Source organism: Daphnia pulicaria, chromosome 1 (assembly GCF_021234035.1).
Source record: "Daphnia pulicaria isolate SC F1-1A chromosome 1, SC_F0-13Bv2, whole genome shotgun sequence".
Classification (NCBI taxonomy): Eukaryota; Metazoa; Arthropoda; class Branchiopoda; order Diplostraca; family Daphniidae; genus Daphnia; species Daphnia pulicaria.
In genome coordinates this window covers 10,894,565-10,907,358 of record NC_060913.1, presented here as the reverse complement: position 1 = coordinate 10,907,358, position 12,794 = coordinate 10,894,565, and the positions used below count along the sequence as shown (strand labels likewise).

The following is a 12,794-nucleotide window of genomic DNA, read 5'->3' as shown; positions in this document are numbered from 1 at the left end:
ACTACTACTACTACTGTACTACTCTCTTCTTCTATGCTGGAGATGATGTTGTCCGGTTAATTAAACAGCATTTCAAGATGCTCAATCACAACAGTCTGTGTGTCATCACTCAAGTGTATAGTGTACCGTGTATATCCTCTTCTCTATAACCCCATCAGTAAGTCGGGTTGCTCCTCCTCCGTCGCGGATGAATTGGCACACGCGCGTCTCGAGAGTATTTTGCAGAGATCAAGTCTAACGTCACGACCGAAATGAGAAATCCGAGTCGAGCTATATAGTTATGTATCTCGTTGGACTGACTTACGTGGATACCTTTGTGACCGATTCCGTTGACAATATGTCATGTTACGCGGAGCAATCTCATCCAGTCGAGGGGGTGGGCGGCCAGCGGAGAATATGCTGGACGCTGGAGACGAAGCTAAAGACGTCAAGTATGTACGCCAATTCAAAGTGTTGTTGACGACTGGATGGCACCGACAATCAGAGACGATAAGATCTCCGATGGCCAACCAAAGTTGAAGGGCCACTCTTCAATAAGAGTCGGCGGACGACACAAGAATCAACAGCGAGGTAACGCACGTACACAAACAATGTCAAGACACACACACACACAAAGTCCCTTATTGAGCTCGTGATGAGTTTGCCAATTTTGTGCCGATAGTTGTCGTCAACGTCGGTTGTAGAGCTGCAGCACGACGATGTAGAGAGGGGAGAAGAAGAAAAAAGGATCGGCGTCGATGGGCGTCGGGTTGCCGTCCAAGCCAAAAAGAACAGGAAGGCAATTCCAAGTCAAAGGGATGCGACGTTAATGACAGTTGAATGCGAAAGGTCTTTGGGGGGGGGGGGGGGGGGGGGAGATGGGAGGATATGTCAGAGACGAAATGGGTGGGGGGGGGGGGATATGAAATTGAAACAAGCAAGTGAGGGGCAGAGAGGTGGAAGCGAAGGAGACGACGACGTAATATCTCGCTTTACTCGGTTCACTTATTAACTTTGTAGATTTTAGGAGCTCTGGTGTCTCCTTTCTTTGCCAATCACGTGCGACGTCCACTTGCTCGGCGCTTACGGCGATGCCGACGCCCACGCAAACCATTCCGGGACGTCGCCGGCGTCGTCTTCCTACAAATCGTTTCCAGGAAGATTGAAACACACAGAGTTGAATCTAGTTGTGTACTGTGTCTCCTTGGATAACATCTCCTTAGATTATAACACACACATAATTTCCTTTAGCTACATCAAAGCTCTGTGTGCTAAGGAATCTGTCGCCTGTCACTAGGTGGTTAAAATTGCGTCCGCCAGGTGGCGGGATGTCTGTTTTCCAGTGACGAGATTCCCGTCATTTCGCCATTTGCTTTTGAGACGGCAGACGATACAAGTGTTTCTGCTCTTCACCATACAACATGTTATCGATGTTATTGCATTATCAAAATGGAAAAGGTATTTCTGTTGTCTTGATTGAAGGTTTTGATTGTTCCAGGTTACTGAATGTGCTTGAATATTTGTGTTTACATTTTATAGGTAATCTAGCAAATCATTTGTACTAGTTCAAACAATCTGATGATGTTGCCTGACGTCTGTTCATTTTGCCGATATGCCGTCTCTTGCTATCTGTACGTCTGTACGTCTCATGACGTCCCATGCTGTCCCATGCTGTCCCATGCTGTCCCATGCTGAAGCCTTTCACTCACAGCAAAAGTAATTAAGTTGACCAATTTTTTTATTGTAAGGTTATAAGATATAAGCTGTGGTTTTAGATTTTATATCACTCAAATTTGCTCTGCTTCCGTCTCAAATATCAAATTCTTTGTCACCACTTGACTGACTGAAATCGTCTCTGCTATGCAGTAGTTCTTCACTTTTCAGTCTGAAATACAAAAAGGCATACAAAATTGATTTTTTTTTTAATATTTAGAATACATAAATTCATTTCTTTTTAATACAATATATCAACTTTTCTTTTCAGGGTTGTTTGTTTGGAACTGGTGGATGTTACTAAAAAAAGCCATTGAAGAAAACTCCATCAGTGTATGTTGATTATTATGTCAGAAAACAGTGCCTGTGGAGATCTTGGTTCTTTTCTTACCCAGAATCAACTTATTCTTCATTTTCACCATTTGGAGATCAAGCGAAGAAAATCCCAACTCTTAAGCCGATTTTTTCCGCATGCGGATATTAAATGAATCGACTCACAATTTCACATCGAAAGTCACTGCTCCAGTCAATCTGGAAAAACTGAACAGGTGCGGTAAAATATTTTATTCCTCTCCTTAATCCTTCCTTAAATAGCACGAATCTATCCAGTCTACTTGGAAGTAGGTTACAAGGCTGCTGTGCTGTGCAATATATTGCTGCTGAAGAAAATGCTAGCCAGTGAGAAGAATGTTAATGTTGTTGTCAAAAGATTGAGGATCGCCAACACCTATGTCTATGGATTCCAAGTTAAAAAAGAAAAAAACAAAACAATGAATCTTCTCTATAGAAACCTACAATGTTAGCAACAAGATTGTTGAGTAAGATTTTTGCAACTCTTGATGGTGTATTCTTTTCTTTAAGTAAAGAATATCAATTTACAATTTCTGGATATTTAACAGAATTCCTTGTTTCTCTTCTTAGACTCTGAACTATGACTGACATGGGAGCAAATACTGGTTCAGTACAAGGCACATATTCATCAAACTGACAACCAGGAAGAAATTGGCAGTAATTGGAAACTATTGCCATGGAGGACTGTCAAGATATAGTACTACTTGAGCTGCCTTATCAACTTTAAAAATATCTGCTTGCACTTTTTGCCAAGACAAAATTTGAAAAACCCTTTGTCATGAAAAAAATACGACCAGAGGCAAGAAATGTTGAAACAGATTCCTCGTACGATACACCATAAATGAGCGCCAGCCAATTATTGGAAACCATCGTGATCGTGGTGTCAGCAATGGCGGAGGAATTTATCTAGCAACTCCGGAAGAATTACGGAATCATCTCCAACTCTTCTATGGATTTCTGAAGGAGCTATGACTCATGTTCGTTCTGAGGTATCGGTATCGCGTTCTTTAGTTTCATAAATTGAATGATAGTTTGGTGAACATTCGCCCAAGTTCTCTTTTATTTCTCTATTACCTATTTGATTCCAGGTTCATTCATGAGTGCCCTCTTTAACGTGGTCGAAACAACACAGGATATTTCAACTTGCGATTTCAGTGTCTGAAATTTGAACTGAAAGACGGCCATCCGTTTCTTGCGCACACGGTTGACAGGTAGCTAACAATTTCTTCAACGTTTACTATTTCGAACGTTAAATGGCTTATCATAGCCTTTGATCATATTCACATGAAGTACAGGTATTGTACGTATGTATCTGTACTTCATGATATTCAGCTGTGAAAAAAGTCAGTTCCACCAACAAAGTCCACTTGTTAAATTTCCGATGATTGCTTTGTATTTTCGGTTAATTAGATTGTTTTCGTAAATCTACGTGCGTGATATTCACTTGACTGGGGGGGGGGGGGGGGGGGGTTGTGAGGGTGTGGAATGGGGGGTTGTTTCATTAAAAGTTTGACACGACAGTGTTTCATATCTTGCCGATTTGGTGTTCCAGAAGATATAATAGTCATTGCGGGGTACTGTCTTTCCTCACTTGTTGCGCTATATAAATGGTTATTCCTGCTTGCATTCTTCAATATTATTTAATTGTTTTGTTTGGTGAATTGACAGGTACGAAAGCCTACAGTACAGTGTTAGTTCAAAATCATTCTATTCTACTGTATGTGCCATGTGCCATCACAGTAATAAAGGTAACAACCAAAACTAGCTTTATTAAAATAATTGCTGAAACGTATTCTTTTCTTCCTTTATAAGGATTCATCTCTCATTCCATCTTCTATAGAACCTAGGATAACTGATCGGTGGTTTCATATGTAAGTTCAATTGTCATGTCACTGAACCAAATCGTCCAATTATATCGCCAATCTGCAGAAGTGACCATGTTACCAACTCATATTTTTAGTAAGTGATGATCGAATTTTCCTTACTGCTACGTTTTGAAGTTGTAAGACGAAAGTGGTAAATTTTTTCCCCACGTTTATCAACTTGTTGCGTCATATTTATGATAACCAGTGGTTGTTGAAGTTTGTTAACTTTTTTTTTTCTAAAGGTGGGGTTAGAATATTTTTCTCAAGGTTGGGGCATTGGTCGGGGTTGGAATTTTCTTATGGCGACGTTTTGAAGTAATAGCCAATGGAACGAAGGTGGTAAATTTTTTTTCTACGTTTTATCAATGTTACGCTTACAAGTTGTTGTTGAAGGCTATTTTTTTGTTAAAAGTTAAAAGGTCGGGCTCGGGTTAGAATTTGTGTCAAAAGGTGGGGTTAAAATTCGTCCACCAGAGGGGCTTGGTGTTGCAGTCAGTAGTTCAGTACACAAGTCAAGGCATTCAGGTGCAGAGTCTGCGGACTGCAGAACTGGGACGTTGCACGGTCTGCGTTTTAGTCATGTCAGCGTCAGCGAACTTAAAAGTTATGCATCGTGAAGATAGAAAGGTATTTATTTTTGGTTGTCACCTGTGAATGCTATTGTGTACGTGAATGATGTGAATTAGATGTATTCTCTAGTCGTGTGTGAATCTGAAGATAATTTTGTCTACAATTTTAGTCCCACTCCCAGTGAGTCGTCTGACCATGTGTCCTGAAAGTGCTGGCCGTATGCAGAAATGCCGTCTCGTACTAGAAAGTAGAAACTTGAATGGAATGGTAACTATTTTTGATATGTTTTCCTATTCAAGACAAGTCTGATTCGATATGTTATGCATGGAATATTTCATCACATTTTCATTTTGCTTCAACTACACTAGACTAGAGAGTAAATTCCTTTCTTAAATTTTGGTGTAATTCTTCGCTAAATTTTAAGAGGTTGTTTTATGTGATTGAATCTATACCTTTTTCCCTATTAGTTTGCATTTTCTGTTGTTGACATTGTAAAGCCTTTTTGTTGGAATTATATCTTCATTGAGATTTTGTTTTGACAGTGCATCATATCTTGCCGAGTGGGTGTCTGAGAACGGATATGATTGCTACTGCGGGGTATTTTCCCCAACTTGTTGAGCCATACTAACTGCCTGAATTCTTGAATATTATTGTTATGTGTGGCGAATTTACAGGTCTGAAAGCTTACATTATATACATTTCAATTCTATGTGTTGTGGATTTCTCTACATTTTCTGAAGACTTTCACTGCATGTTGGGATGTTTTGTTATTTGGAGAAGTACTTTTACTTTGAAGTAATTGTTTTTTTTTTTCACTTCTGTTTGTGTTGGATAATTTTAATGTTTGTCATCCACTTCAGGAGGAAATGTGAAAAGGGCCATGCAGCTTACTGTCTACTATTGTGTTCACTTTTATTGTTTTCTACTGAATTCCAAAGCTTAAACAATCTTTCTCCCTAACTCTTGAAAGGTAGATTAATTCAGGCTGTTGAATGATGGTGTTTGCTGCTCAATGTGAAGATGGTGAAAGGAGTGCTTGACTGGGAATAAGCTGCGATTGTCTCTGGTGTTGGTGAATCTGCATTCACTTTGCTTACAGTCTTCAGCTTTGTTGAACATTAGGTATGTACATGAATGTTTTATTGAAGATTAGAGCTAGTCTGTCTTTATGTGTCCAAAAATGTTAGTTTTAGAATCAGTCAAAAAGATAGTGCTGAAGCCTCTTGAAGAAAGATGGTGGATTGCTTTTACTTTTGCATCTTACTTTTACATTTCTACATTTTTTTTTACTTCTTTTACATTTTTTACTTTTACATTTTTTACTTCTTTTACATTCTACATTTCTACTTTTACTTTTGCATCTTCTCATGCTTCACCTGGGAATCATTTCAATTGTGAAGTAGCTATTCTTGTCCAAAGGTAAATTCCACTTGGCCAAATCATCTGATCTCATCTGAGCTTTGAGCTTATTTAGCAGTGTTTATTGTGCAGAAACCAAAAGTACTTGCTAAAGAGAATAATGTTTAATATAATCCTTAAAAGCAAGCTTTCATTGTCAATGATTTAAGACTAGAGAGTAAATTCCTTTGTTAAATTTTGGTGTAATTGTAGTGAAATCTTAAGTTGTGGTTTGATGTGATTGAACCTACACCTTTTTTTGTGAATTAGTATTGAATTTTCAGATCTTGACATTGTAAAGCTTTTTTTTCCTTTGGGGTGATGATGGATTAATCTTGAGAATGATGAGTCAAAGGAATGAGCTAGATCATTTTTTTTGTTGCATGAAACTGTACTTTGACAGAAATTTATTTTATTTTTTCGAAGCATGGCTTGCTTTTCTTTCCTTCCGAGACGTTGTTGGATAACGTTTACCTCAGTCATTGTGAGTTACTGTCTTACCTGATAATTTACTATTTTAACTCATACTTTACAATTTTAACAAAATTTTAACAAACTTTACCAATGAAATTCTGCGCTATGTGAAATTATAGATAACATTAACAGTTCCTTCAATTTACATTTGGCAATTCAATCTGATCATGCGACCTGCCTTCCTAAAATGTCGTGTCTTGCTGTATGTTGCATGTTTCGTCAAGAAGATGAGTTATTTTCTCACCATTCGTTTAAGCTGAACCGATAGTGAAGGTAAACCAATTTAAAGTAAGTGAATCGTGAGAGTTTGTACTGTTTGAAAAGCCCATTTGCTAATCTATTTTAATCTATTTGTTAAAGCAGGTGATTTCTTTTTCTCCACAGGTCGCTGCCGTGCCATGAAGATGGTCTTTGTGAGGGTCTACTATGTTGCAAGACAAATGTGTTGAACGGAGGGAATCTGTTGAGGTAATTCAGTACTTGTTAGCTAACTCAAGTAGGTTAGCACCTGTGTTAAAAAAAGCTCTTGTTTATTTCATGTTTCCCATTAAGAAATTATTTTGTAAATTGTAACTAATTAAATGTTTCATTTTCTAGTTTAGAGATGCGTTTGACTTTTGCAGACATCCACTCGCCGGGCCTGGGCCTGAACGTCCTACATCCCTGGCTGAAGAGGGGTAGTATTACTTGCAATGTAACAGCAACAAAGACATCTTGAAAAGGTAGTTTGATTCTGATTATGGGCTGTAATTGGGGAAGTTTCATGAAGTCTGATCAAAATACTGTAGTGGGGTAGAGTCTTCGTGAAAAGATAGGTACCTGCTTGATCTGAGCTGACTTGTAAGTTTCTTTTTGATTGTGCTAGAACACAAATATCCTTTCTGATAACTTTTTATGCAATCTTGTCTTGTGACTCAAAGAATATGCATCTGCTTGAATTTCATCTAAATTTTAATTTTGTGACATGATTGTTTTCTTTCTTGTCTTACATTGTTTTTACATCTGGTATTAATTCTAATGTTAGTTAATGATTATTCTTTTATCCTAACAGAACTTGGCGATAGTATTAAGTGTCAATATGCTGCATTCATTTCATGAAGCCGATGTTATCCAGAAGTGTTGCAGGGACACTTGAAGTTAGATGCAAGAAAACCTCTAGAAATGGTAATTTATAAGTTAATTATTTGGAATTTGAAAAATAGTAATCAGTCACAATTGATACAATTGTCAACTATAATATCTGTTTTTTTTTTCTCACAGGAGTTGGTGGAAATGAAAAGAGGTTTTGTTGCTGCCTGTTCAAACTTTTATGCTGTATCTGCTGAAATCCTTGAAGTAGCTGATGCTGATATTATTCTACATTTGGATTCCCAGTGCAATTTTGGTTTTCTACTAAAATATTTTGTTTTATTTGTTTTCTTCTGTATAGTATATAATTTAAACCATTTGATATTTTGGTTTTCAATGTAGTATGTTGCAGCTTAAGTTCATTGTGCGGTTGTCTTCGTTGTCTTAAAGCAATGTTTCATTTACTTCATACTTGAAACCTAAACCTGAAATCACTTGTTTAATTTTGTATACTTAATTGCTGTTTCATTAAATCATGTATGAATTCATTAAACATACGTTCAAATTCGAAATCTAAACTTATATAAATTTTAATCAAAAAAACATTGAATTAAATATAATTTGATTAAATTATATTTATATTAATTTAAATATATTTTATTAATATATCCCAAAATGATTAAAAATTTAATAAATAGAGCGTCCGGTACAAGGCAATTGATTATTAGTACAAGTTTTAAAACAATTTACACCCAAATAATACAAATCTAACCAACTTCTTTTGTGTTATTTGGGAGATAAATTGCTTTAAAATCTCGCACATAGTATCAATCAAGACAGGTGGAGACTGCCTTAATTGACTGCAGACAGGGATTGGTAGGAGAAACCGGAAAAAGAGCGAAGAGTTGAGGAACAGTTATTACGAGAACGATTAATCATATAGTAGACTTCCGGCTTAGCTTGCAAGTTCCCCGTTCGACCAGCACACTCTTTTCCTCCTGGTCGTCATTGGTTTTTCACTAATGGATGAAGTCCATGATAAGTAGCGAAGTACCCTGTAGGCAGAATGGACATTTATTAGGACAGTTATTTTAAATAAAATTTTAGCGACAGACAGCAATACCTCAAATCAAGAGGGCCTGTTTACATTTTCATGAAGTAAAAGGGGATATTCAAGGGTAGCAGGCTAGCAGCCAAAGGGTTACTGTATAGTCATTAAGTCCTTTTTGTTCAATGGACATGACTTCTCATAAAGTCTGTCATGCAACATTGGAAACCCAAGAACCTGTAAATAAAAAATAAAGTCACCTTGTCTATAATTTGTGGCATCAATATGCTGTGATGTCTATGATCTAAAAGAATAATTAAACTTAAACATTAGATAGACATAAGTGCAGAACAAAACTTTAAATACATATAAAACTGCAACAAAATAAGTTCAGTGACATGACAAGTAAACTTACACACTAAACCACCAATCGGTTATCCAAGGTTCTCTAGAAGATGGAATGAGAGATTGCCAGATTGGTCTGTGATGGGGTCGGTGATCTGGCAAGTCCCATAGAATGATTCAGCCGATAATAGTAATGAATCCTGATAAAAGATGAGAATACTATGTTCCAGCAATACTGTACTAAAGCTAGCATCGGTTGTTACCACTCTGTCATTCGGATGAGATATTCAGTAGGATACCAGGATTTTTAACACAATACAAGACAGTACAGGCTTCATGCATCTTTCACATTTTCTCCTGGAAATGGATGAGAAATTATGATGTTATTAAACACATAAACGGTAAAGAACACATGCCAGACAAATTGCACACGAAATCTAGTCAATTTACCAGCGAATTCATTGGTAATTTCCGAAGAAAATAACTGTAGCTAAACTTTTGGCAACGAGCCGCCGTAAGCCCATATCTGACATAACCAATAACAAGGTTAAATCTATTCGCCATCTATTTGACACGTTCAAAACTAAATATCTAAAGGACTGATCTTAGATAGTCACAAGTCATAAAAGTAATCAAAAAGAAAATTTCCCTTTGCTTAAAATAAGCATGGAGTCTTAAGAATTCTACAGAGAACAAAGCTCACTTGCTAGTTTTATGCAAATTTTCCGGAAGTATAGTAGTATACCGGGAGTAAGCGATAGCGCCTTGACCATTGAGCTGTCGTCAAAATAAACTAAATATTCGTGATCTACGTAAAATTTGGGGTCGATTAGGTGTAATTTAAGCGAAATCCAGATTTTGGTCAAAATCGAGATTTTTTTTTTTTTTTTTTTAGTCTCCGACTTTGGACATGAACTTTACCACAAATTTTACGAGGATTACGAATATGTGGTTCGTTTGTATTTCAGATGAATATTGACTGAATTACTGACTGAAAAGAGAACACCGGAAGTAGAAAAAAAAACACAATATTAAAAATCTAACAAGTGAGCTTTGTTGTCGAAACAGAAACTGACAGTTATCACCCAAAAGTTTGTTTGTAATAGCAGCGAGAAACAAAGTAAGCGTAACTAAACTGAGTGGGAAATGATCAAAAGCTATGCTGTCTTGCGTCAGAAAAAGAAACGTTTGACAGTACCATGAAAACAATGTCCGATCCAATCTCGATTGTTGAGTCGTTGATACTTGATACTTGATACTCAATTAAAAGAACCAACAAATAAGGGCAAATAACTTTGATTCTCACAAGTAATATTCATCCCTGCAAATTTGTGTCTCGTCTTCGCAGCATTACACATCACAACTGACGAAATCCCCAAGTTATAATGCTTCTACATTGAGTAGTGCTTCTAAATGCTTCTACATCTGTTAGTGATTCCAGATTGTTGATGAAATATCTTATGGTCTCAAACAGTCCTCCAACAATTTCCCCTCTTTCATTTTTATTGGTAGATGGCAGCATTCCGTATTTGTTTCCAACATCGCTAGATGGTGTGTTAGCTCCCCTCGAGCGACAGAAGAAACAATAATAAGAACCAGTATGTATAACTGTTTGTATTTATACATATCTCTTAACTTTTTCAGAACACCAAGTTTGACTGAACTTCGTTTAAAGTTGCAGCTGATTTCTGAAACTGAGTACGCTCATCCTCGGTTAAAGTTTGTTGTATGACGTCAGTAATCCCATTTTCACCTAGAACACACGGCACAGAAAGAAAAACAGGATACTGGACTCCATGTATTCCCTAATTAAAAAATCAAAGTCGTTAAAACTGTGTAACTCAATGATATAGCAAAGTTACGGTACTTCGACAAATGTTGAAACTGCGTACACGTTTCGAGTATTATTTAAAATGGCTCGAGTAAGAACAGAAACGCTTAAAGCCATCGCCCAAGAAGGATATCCCTTCAAACGAATTATTTCATAAGCGCTAAGAAAAAAAAAACAGGTTAAATGCATTTTTTAACTCGCTTATAATTATAAAGCTACATTGACATACCTCTGAATGACTTGTCTGTGGATACTATTCCAGTTTTCCGTGTCTTCACTAGTGCCTACCGCAGGACTAATTTAGTTAATTAAAACTTGTTAATAAAATATGTACAATATATAAAAATGTATCGTTGTGAATAAATATTACTTAAGATCCCTCAAGCGAACACCGGCCACATCGACGCCTGACCAGACAGGAACTATAGAAATAGTTAATAACAAGCTTAGAGGGTTACGTAAAAGATTTACAATATTTTCAGACATACCGCTCGAGTCACCATGTTCTCCAATAATCCAGCCGTGTATCGAAGTTGGCGCAACGTCAAATCGTTCAGAAAGAAGGAAACGGAATCGAGAAGAATCTACATTGGTCCCAGACCCGATGACACGTTCCTTTGGCAACCCACTGAGTTTCCAAGCAACATAAGTCAACAAGTCAACAGGATCGGAAACGATGAGGAGAATGGTGTCGGGACTGTATTGGACAAGTTTGGGAATGATGTCTTTTAAAATATTCGTGTTGCGCTGATCCAAGTCCAATCGGGACTCGCCTTCACGCATTTGAGCTCCAGCCGTCACAATACATAATTTTGATCCAGCAGATAGTGCATAATCTAAACTCAACGGTAACAACTTTATCGGTTAGAACTTAACGTCGTAAAAATTGGTGATATTGTATGAAATCGTGAATTTGGATTGATTACCTGAACCGGCAGTTATTTTCATGTTGTCGAGGAAAGTCAATCCGTGTTGCAAATCCATCAGTTCTCCTTTTAGTTTGTCCTCCATCACGTCCACCAACGTCATTTCAGAAGCGATACCCTACGTATACAATACAACCCAAATATTTAAAAATACAAAAGGACACAAATCACAGTATTCTCACCTGGGTCATGATGCTAAATGCAATTGACATGCCAACCTTTAAAACGCAGAATAAATTATCGCAACATAATAATTTACTAAATAAATGCACTCTGATAACAATTTCTTAAGGTTTACCTGTCCGACACCCACAACTGTAACCTTGGTTCCGGAGACGGTGTCGACAGAGGCCTTTGTCTGCATTCTGATTTTTAGATCTGTTAGCGCCATTTTCTTGTTTTCGCTTTGGTTGAAGGAATTGAACCGACAATCGTTAAACTCGTGCCTCGTGGAATAGAATGTCTGTCGGGGATGTGCACCCAATCAAGACTGACGCAATGATGACTTCCTTCGGTTGAAGAAGCCTTGCCTTTTCATTGTTTTTATTTTTACTGCAAGTGTTGGCAACAAACGGCTCCTCCTACCGGGAAGCAGCAGCAGCGCACAAATGAGCGCGCGCAACCTGTATGAATGTCAAACTAAAGTCACCCAATGCACGTCTTCCTGTGATCTCATTGATCCGGTGGTTTCCCTTTCCCAGCGGGACTTCACCAATTTTAAGGTACGACGAACTCTAGCCGTTTGAAAACTTTTACGAAAGAGCAAAACATTATTTAAAAGAATACCACCACGAATCGGGTCGCACATTTTCGCAGCCGCAAATTCAACCAAAATAGAAACGTGAGCAAAGAAAGTTCAATTTATATAGTGACACTACAAAAATGAAAAATCAATAAAGTGCAGTAAAAGAAAGGCGTAATGATTTAATCTTCGATTTGATTCATCGACATAAACAAATAATTAAGTGTGAATTTAATAGTTTATAAGATAAATTGTAGTTAATTTGATACCTGCGTTGTAATCAAGGTTGTGAATTGCCGACAGTAACCGCCGTTCCCACCTACACACCTGACAACAATGGTAATCGAGAGAGGTAAAAATCACTGAGACGGAAGAAAGTAATTTTGATAAATTTATCAAGTAATTATTATCGGCTGTACGAATGTCCAACGTTAACTTACTTCTTTCAGTTGAATAGACCGCCAGAAATTAAACGCACGATAAC

General features: G+C 37.3%; 1 protein-coding gene and 3 long non-coding RNA genes across 16 annotated transcripts; 2 read left to right on the top strand and 2 right to left on the bottom strand.

Annotated features, from left to right (window-relative positions):
- The first annotated feature begins 1,365 nt into the window (after positions 1-1,365).
- LOC124350013 lies at positions 1,366-7,990 on the top strand. 13 transcript variants are annotated; one of them, XR_006920354.1, is made up of 20 exons: positions 1,366-1,437; positions 1,519-1,642; positions 1,677-1,695; positions 1,964-2,025; positions 2,088-2,245; positions 2,302-2,510; positions 2,614-3,032; positions 3,132-3,254; positions 3,712-3,791; positions 3,856-4,002; positions 4,648-4,745; positions 5,021-5,075; positions 5,153-5,273; positions 5,449-5,600; positions 6,303-6,360; positions 6,470-6,642; positions 6,711-6,818; positions 6,948-7,072; positions 7,402-7,514; positions 7,611-7,990. It is a non-coding gene; the product is annotated as an uncharacterized LOC124350013 (long non-coding RNA). The 13 variants fall into 13 exon arrangements; XR_006920358.1 differs by lacking the exons at positions 1,366-1,437; positions 1,519-1,642; positions 1,677-1,695; ... (5 more) ...; positions 3,712-3,791; positions 3,856-4,002 and adding an exon at positions 4,009-4,244; XR_006920351.1 differs by lacking the exons at positions 1,366-1,437; positions 1,519-1,642; positions 1,677-1,695; ... (5 more) ...; positions 3,712-3,791; positions 3,856-4,002 and adding an exon at positions 4,316-4,535 and having other exon boundaries at positions 5,339-5,600.
- LOC124351091 lies at positions 5,717-6,297 on the top strand. Its single transcript, XR_006921374.1, has 2 exons — positions 5,717-5,897; positions 5,970-6,297. It is a non-coding gene; the product is annotated as an uncharacterized LOC124351091 (long non-coding RNA).
- An 88-nt stretch (positions 7,991-8,078) lies between the features above and the next one.
- Positions 8,079-9,249, bottom strand: LOC124350728. Its single transcript, XR_006921100.1, has 4 exons — positions 9,075-9,249; positions 8,882-9,011; positions 8,542-8,703; positions 8,079-8,473 (listed from the first exon to the last, which is right to left on the bottom strand). It is a non-coding gene; the product is annotated as an uncharacterized LOC124350728 (long non-coding RNA).
- A 1,161-nt stretch (positions 9,250-10,410) lies between these two features.
- On the bottom strand, positions 10,411-12,622 carry LOC124348458 (L-lactate dehydrogenase-like). The gene is made up of 9 exons (XM_046798679.1): positions 12,580-12,622; positions 11,867-12,191; positions 11,751-11,786; positions 11,569-11,686; positions 11,131-11,478; positions 11,013-11,064; positions 10,872-10,937; positions 10,679-10,802; positions 10,411-10,616 (listed from the first exon to the last, which is right to left on the bottom strand). Exons 2-9 carry the CDS (start codon positions 11,957-11,959, stop codon positions 10,452-10,454), a joined length of 1,002 nt encoding a protein of 333 aa, XP_046654635.1. The 5' UTR covers positions 11,960-12,191; positions 12,580-12,622; the 3' UTR covers positions 10,411-10,451.
- Positions 12,623-12,794: the final 172 nt, after the last annotated feature.